This window comes from Sphaeroforma arctica, assembly GCF_001186125.1.
Source record: "Sphaeroforma arctica JP610 unplaced genomic scaffold supercont1.2171, whole genome shotgun sequence".
In the NCBI taxonomy this organism is placed as follows: domain Eukaryota; class Ichthyosporea; order Ichthyophonida; genus Sphaeroforma; species Sphaeroforma arctica.
This window is the reverse complement of record NW_014038387.1, coordinates 1-8299: the sequence shown is the minus strand read 5'-3', so window position 1 is coordinate 8299 and position 8299 is coordinate 1. Positions and strand designations below refer to the sequence as shown.

General features: G+C 43.2%; 1 protein-coding gene across 1 annotated transcript; it reads right to left on the bottom strand.

Annotated features, from left to right (window-relative positions):
* Positions 1-2876: 2876 nt before the first annotated feature.
* On the bottom strand, positions 2877-8217 carry SARC_12247 (hypothetical protein; the record flags this gene model as incomplete). The annotated part of the gene is made up of 6 exons (XM_014293652.1): positions 2877-3017; positions 3683-3772; positions 4231-4373; positions 4747-5263; positions 6382-7057; positions 7865-8217. 6 exons carry the CDS (start codon positions 8215-8217, stop codon positions 2877-2879), a joined length of 1920 nt encoding a protein of 639 aa, XP_014149127.1.
* Positions 8218-8299: the final 82 nt, after the last annotated feature.

Genomic DNA, 8299 nt, shown 5'->3' with positions numbered 1-8299 from the left:
ATATATGTATTATATAAATATATATATATATATATATTTATATATATAGATAGATAGAAAGATAGATAGATAGATAGATGGATAGATAGATAGGTAGATATATAGATAGATAGATAAATAGATAGATAGATAGATAGATAGATAGATATATAGATAGATAGATAGATAGATAGATAGAGAGATAGGTTGAAGAGCATTGACAAATATATTCAGCTCCTGTTTTGTTTTGACATTCGAGTCAGAGTCCTTTTCGTTTTTTGAGAAGGCTATGCATTCAAGTACATTTGCCATCTCGCAATATTCTCATATTTTAAACCGGTTTTATTCGTGCCTTGAGTAGTGATATAAAAGTGAACAATTTGTATTCGTCTGCGCACAAAGTTCATTTGCAGTCTCTAACTCTCTATACAGTAAATATACACGGTATAATTTTGCGTACGCATATATATATATTGCACTTTTATTACTGAAGCGTAAGCTTTTCTAATACGTCCCAGTCGACTTTATCCCCAGACTCCAATTTGTTTGTGTAAATTAAGTTTTTCTTTTTAAAAAAAAAGCAAAGACACACAAGAGGCCCGACCCCCTTGGAGTCCCTGCGGAATATTTTACCAATATTTAAAACCGTGAATATGAACAAAATGAATTACTCTTCTGAGTTTACACTTTCAGTCCCCACGGCGTCCCAGCCGTGTTTTATTACGATATTTAGTCAATTTCTATAAGTTGATTAGTTTGACTGTGCAGTGTGCACTGATCCACACTCATATTTTAGAAACTATCTTAAATATATCTCAGCAAAGTGTGAACAGTGAACACCAAACTGAGAACAGAGTCCAGAAGTCCAGAACTGCAGATAAATATCAGATATGAAAATTGAAATCACCAGGGAAAAAAAACAGTGATAGAAAACAAAGGAACAAATAACAATGTGGTTATGATGGTTTAAGGTATTAGGTATAAGATCCAATCACAGTGCGTATGGTTGAATTTGTATGTGCGATTTGTCGATAGTCCTATAGTTGCCATAGTGTTCAAATGTTCATCAAGTCCAATTTATACTCAGTACTCCAATTCAGATTTGAAAAAAGGCATTTGTTTTTGATTTTTGTTTTGAAAAAACCCTCCCAACACAAACCTATATTTGTTGTTGTTAACTTTTGTTTTGTTTTTAAAAAAGCAAATACAAAAGGGGGGGGGGTGTCAAAGTAAATATTTACAGTCAAATGCACAAACACACCAATCAATGGAGTCGGCGCCAATTGCACCTTTGTTTAACCCATAAGTATGCCCATTAAAACTTTTACATTGTCTCCCGCAGTCCGACTCGAGATTAGCAGATAGATTTTGTATTAGTTGTTGTTTTTTAAAAACAAAAAAAAACAACATAAAAAATATTGAAAAAAGCCATTTTATTTGATTTGTTTTGAGATAACGAAATACAAACACAAATTGAAAAAATATGGGTTTTTTCAAAAAATACATATATATGTATTTATGTATTTTGCATAGCCTGGACGCCCTGACCCCTGAAGCCTCCTAAAAAGAACATAAATATGTACATACATAGTCCTAAAAAATATGTATAGCGTACAATATTCCGGATTTGCCGGCCTACGCCCGCCTCACGTCTGTAGTCTATTTAAGTGCTGCCACAGTTCCTTGTATGGAGTGAGCGTGATGGCAAACGACTGTTTGTGCTGTGGAACAGAGGCCGCCGTCGTGCGGACATGTACGCCGCGGATGTTAAAGCAAACAAAGAAGAAAACAACGCATCAGCAACTGTTGCCGAAACTGCTGCACCCGCTACGGAAAGCCCTCCGCTGTTGAGTGGTGGGGTTTGAATCAGACATGCATATATACCTACACGGTACAGTACAGCAGTAACGAGAACGCATGATCCAACGCCTCACAGCGCCAACGAGACTGGGAAAAGTCAGCACCTCAATACAGATACATAGAATTGAACAACATATACAAGATAAATATATAGAGATAGGCATATAATTGTGGTTATTTAATATAATTGTAGATATTTAATCGTATATACAGACGACATAGCAAATATATACACCTTGAACTAATATAAATATATAACGAAAATATACAAAATAAAAATACGAGTTACATATCATCCAGAACAAACAAATGGGGTACATACATCACCCATAATAAATAAATGGGGTACATACATCACCCAGTATAAACAAATGGGTAACATATATCACTCAAAATATGCAAATGATTTACACACATAGCCCAGAATAAACAAATGGGCTACATATATAACCCAGGATAATCAAATGGGCTACATACATTACCCGGAACAAACAAATTGGGTACGTAAATCACCCAGAATAAACAAACGGGGTACAAATATTCCCCAAAATAAACGTATGGGTTACATATATAACCTAGAAAAAGCAAATGGGATACATATATTACCCGGAATAAACAAATGGGATACCCCAAAATAAACAAATGGGGTACATATATTGCCCAAAATAAACGTATAAGTTACATATATAACCCAGTATAAGCAAATGTGATACATATATCAGCCGGAATAAACAAATAGGGTACATATATTACCCAGAATAAGCGAATGGATTACATATATTAACAAGAATAAGCAAATGTATTTCTTAAGGAGTCAGCAAGTACAGCACTAGACGCAAGGCTGCGAGAAACGTTTATACTGACGCGCCAGTTCTGTAGGACTGAGCGGTGCCATGACGCCCTCGGGTATTATACTGAAGTAATGGAGTGAGTGATTCTTTATATACAAAATTATACATGAACGGACGGGACGGGCAACAGTTCCATCCTTCACACTACAAGCGGATTTGCACCGCAGTCGTCGAACGGGTAACCTCTTAAGAGAAACTGGACCTGCACATGGGGCAAGTAGAGCCCCCACTCGACTGAAACCATTGGTACAAGCATTTGGAATGGAACTTCTTGCGGCATGTGCGACACCGTAGTTTGGGCAGTTGGTAATTGGACCCGTGAATAACCTGCGCCCGGAAATGAACATAGGACAGGCATGGGCCATGTGAGCAAGTAAAACATAGAATGAATCAATATCATAGGATGATTATGCGTGCACAAGAAAGCCTAGATGGGCGGGCCATAACAGTATACATTTGATGGGTGGATTGGGTGGTACATACAATGGCACGAGCAACGAAGTGCAGACTTTACGCGTACGGTTGCATGCGAGTACGCAAACGTATATACATATACATATATATGCCATATCTTGTTTTTACATAAGACCACTGCAATACGTATACGTATGTGCGCAATCATGGAACGCAGCGCACACCAGAACACCACACAGCGACCATGGCTAAAACCCCTAAACCCTAGAGCCTTAAAACCCAGCCACTCACACCACCCACGGCACATCCACTGCGGTGCAGCCATTGCACAAACACCAAATGAAGACAAGATAACAGGCATTAGAATATCAAACTATCAATAAGTTATGTGCGCACCTCCTCAACATGGGGCCGAAGTACTTGTGTGGCTTATTCCGTTTAGGTTTTAGGGTTTAAGGTTTAGGGTTTTACAGAGACGCATCGCGTTACACAAAGAACAGGGCCCAGATACCACACACAGAGAAAAAGAGACAAGTGCATGTCAAACAAAACATAGCAGGCAATGTGTAGGCACATACCGAATAGCAAACGGTGCACTCCTCGACGCCATCGTAACGTTTGTCAATGTTCGTCTTCCACATCTCCACCGCGTCGAGGATGGACCCGTTCTGTAACCATGACAACGGCAAACGCACATTAACAGAGAGCGGAAGGGCTCAAGTGGTATTTTTCATTGGCAAAGGTAGATACAGACACAAAAGAGTTACAGTGCAGCCACTGCGGTGATCAATGTTTCAGGACAAATCATATAGGCCATGTGTCCACCTGACAGACAAGCAAGCACAGCAGGTGCCCATATATATATATAGATATATATACATATACATATACATATACATATACATATACATATACATATACATATACATATACATATACATATACATATACATATACATATACATATACATATACATATACATATACATATACATATACACATACCTATACATATACGTACACATATACATATAATGTCTGCTTGCAGAATTCAGTAGATTTTCCATGATACGGTCCACATAGGTGATCAGACGCGTTATCAGAGACGCATGAATCACACACACACCTGAGACGAGAGGAACGTTGTCATCTGAAGCATCCAGCGACGGTACGATTTAATGCCCATGTCAGAGGGACTGTCCACAGACACCATTCCCAGTGGATAGTTGGCCGGCAAGCGGATCACCACTTCCAAGGCAATCTCATCCACTGTGTGTAGGTAGGGAGGTAGATGGCAATAAGAGCCAATCAGAATGTTTAGATGTTGAAGCATTGGAGTGGGTATATTTTCATCTCTTATATAGTTCACATGGCATGGTGCGAGCACACGCAACCACACAAATACACACCAACACATGTGGTGTTTTATACAGAAAGAAAGGATGTGTTCTGTCATGACAATATCGTTGACTGAAATTTTATCTACAGTACAGAACCCACTCTGTAACTAAAACGGTAACCATAGAACACGCACGTATACATACAACTGGCCGTCGATAAACACTCATATATATACGAATATACATCATATACATATACATATACATTTACATATACATACACATATAGAAACAGGACCTACAATTGTAATAGGCGGTGACTTCCTTGGTAACTGTGCTGGCTTTGAGTGTGAGATCTAAATGGGAGCTACTGGCATTAGCCGCCGCACTGATCTCCTGCGCTATGAGCATCGGCGACACCACCGTCTGGGAGTACCGATCTACCCTGTCCCGTGCCCCTCGGGACAGATCATTGTACCACAACCGGGCCAATGCGGGCAGGTGCAGCAACGTCTGATAGTACACATGGGCGGCCAATAGACTGATGCCCTCGACCTCACTGGTCTCAATACTACTACTACTACCAACACCACCACTACTGCTGCTGTGGCCATTGACGGATGCGCCGTCTGTGGCATTGGTGTGTGTGGGCTGTGGCTGTGGCTGTGGCGACGGGGTGTGTGTGTGTTGTGCGTGTGTGTGGTGTGTGTGGTGGGTGTGTGTTGACTGTGTTTTGTCTGGGGCTGTACCGTATGTTCTATTGATTTTGGCGCTACCGCGGTCCGACCGCCGCAGATTGCACACGTCGAAGTCACGCAGCTGTGGATGAGAATAAGCGGATGAGTCATGGCAAACAATCAATGCGCATGGGAAGACTACTCAACACTAAACACCCAACACCCAACACGCAAAAGCGAATGAGTCATGGCAAACAATCAATGCGCATGGGAAGACACCCGACACCAAACACACAACACACAACACCAACCACCAAACACTCCGCACAGGCACACCAACACATGGGCAACAGCAACCTATGCACACGTAACCACAGGGATGATACTATGCACAGGCAACAAATGACCGTAAACGTATGTGCAGAAACATGCGACGGAGATACAGAGAAACGTACACACACAGGGAACACGCAATGCTCAGACACGTGAGGGTATTAACAGAAGCACAGGTACTACATCCACCCCAACCACACCACACTGTAAACTATCGATCACCATACACCAACACACGTGCACATATACATTTCGCATATGCGCAGTCATACACACACACACACGGACGTATACGTATGAATGGGCATATACGAAATGCATATATGCACCGAAAGCCATTGCATGCCCACCAATCGTCATTCATACACGAACACACGTGCATGTACACTTGCAACTCCACATATACACATATACGCATTGAAATACGTTCCCATCATCTGCACGCTCTGAGATATCACATAATGATAATACATATAGATATCATATAATAAATATACATATGCATATCATATAATAATTCTACATATAGATATCATACAAAAATTCTACATATAAATAAGACATAATAACAAGACATAGATATTATATAATAATAAGACATATGCATATCATATAATAGTAAGACATGTGCATCAACACGAGCAAGAGTCATTCAAGTGTGCTATGATACACACACACACACATATATACATATACATAAAACAATACACACACACACACATACACACACATACACACACATACATACACTCGCACACACACACACATACATACACTCGCACACACACACACACACAAACACATACATTCACATGCATACACACTCACACACACACACACACACACATACAACACGGTGCATGTACATTCACAATCACATGTTGACAACACCTCTCTCTACGCCCCCCCACATCCACTGCCACTCACCTTAGCCGCGTGTGTAGCGATGGCGTTTGCATTGCGTGTCACGTGGTACGGTAGCAACTCAGCCACGGCATTCAACAGCGTCGTCACTTCACCTGACACCCGCAGAGCCTCTGCATAGCCCACACGCACCGCAGGAGATGCGCTGTCGACGTATCGTAGCATCAGCAACCACCCCAGCAGATAGGACCCCCCGGCACTCGTCCATGGGGACGCCTGCGGTGTGGCGGTGTACCCTTGTAATTGTGTGTGGGTGTGTGCGTGTGCACTGGCTTTAGTGCCAGGGGTAGGCGTGGTGCCTCGTCGGCTACCCACAGTCTCTGGGGGTGGGCTGGTGAGGTGTCTAGAGGATACACTCTTTAACAAATCCCGCACATCTCCGCCCTTTCTGTCCGTGCCTGGCTGTGTCCGGGGACTTCCTTGGGTCTCTGGGGGTGGGCTGGTGAGGTGTCTAGAGGATACACTCTTTAACAAATCCCGCACATCTCCGCCCTTTCTGTCCGTGCCTGGCTGTGTCCGGGGACTTCCTTGGGTCTCTGGGGGTGTGGGTGCGTTGCTAGGCGTGGTGCTCCGCGAGTGGCTGGTTGCTATGGGCGAGTGTGTTTGGAGGAAATCTAGCAGCGCTTGCCTCGGAGCGATGGGGTTGGATGTGTCAACCTCCTCAACAACAGAGAGATCACTGTGGGAAGCAATGGACTATTAGTACTATCACAGCCCAACACCAGGCAGCTACTACAGATAACAGACACCTCACTAGGCACAAGGTATGGCAAGGGCAGGAGGTAGAAGTATCGCACTAGATGAGGTTCACGTAAGTATACTATGTTTGGTAGCAGTGGCCAAATACTAATTGACAGTTAACACTAAGCAAACTATGTTTATAAGCAGTGGTCGTATACAAATATATACTTCACACTAAGTAAACTATTTTTATAAGCAGTGGCCGTATACAACTAGGCAATTGAGACGAGTCTTACAGTGCTGTGGTTGGTGATAGCCAATTTGGTTTGCATGGCCTTGGCCTTAGCCTTAGCCATGCAAACCAAATTGGCTATCACCAACCACAGCCCTGTAAGACTGCCAAGGCCAAGGCCAAGGCCAAGGCCAAGGCCAAGGCCAAGGCCAAGGCCAAGGCCAAGGCCAAGGCCAAGGCCAAGGCCAAGGCCAAGGCCAAGGCCAAGGCCAAGGCCAAGGCCAAGGCCAAGGCCAAGGCCAAGGCCAAGGCTAAGGCTATGGCTAAGTGATTCTCGTCATAGAAGAAGTGGCGCCAAAGGACTACAGAGTGGACGTCCAATCAAAATGACCGATAGGATACGCCCACAACTGCAGGTACCAGTAGCACACTACAGAACATCCCTTGCAACCACGCAATGCGAGGTCTGAGAAAAATACCTACTAACACCCTAAAACCCACAAAAACCTATACAAAAGATATACCCACAGATACCCACACACACACACTCACGCTGAAGTTTAGTACACTTACTCCTGCGACGACATCAGCGTCTCCAGTTGATGCGTGTGCAGAGTGGCCAGATCCGTCTCTACTTGTCTGTCCAGCAGCAGATAAACCGCCAACTGAGTAGGTAAATGCTCGCATCCTAATAAGGCCATTGTCCTGGCCATCAGGTCCTCGTACTTGCACACGGACGAGGGCAGGGTGATGTTTGTGTCTGTGAGCAGCGGTAGGCCTAAGGACGGTGCGTCGGCTCCATCCACTGTTTGCGCAATGATAAAGTCAGCCACTGCTTCATTGAGGATACACCTGGGCCACGTGGGCAACAGCTGCGCACGGGGCAGGGGCAGCGGAAGGAAGGGAGGGCACGGGTGAGAAGACATATGTGAACAAGCACAGGGCGCAAACAGGGGGATATATATATTTATATGTATATATATATATATATAGTATAATATATATATA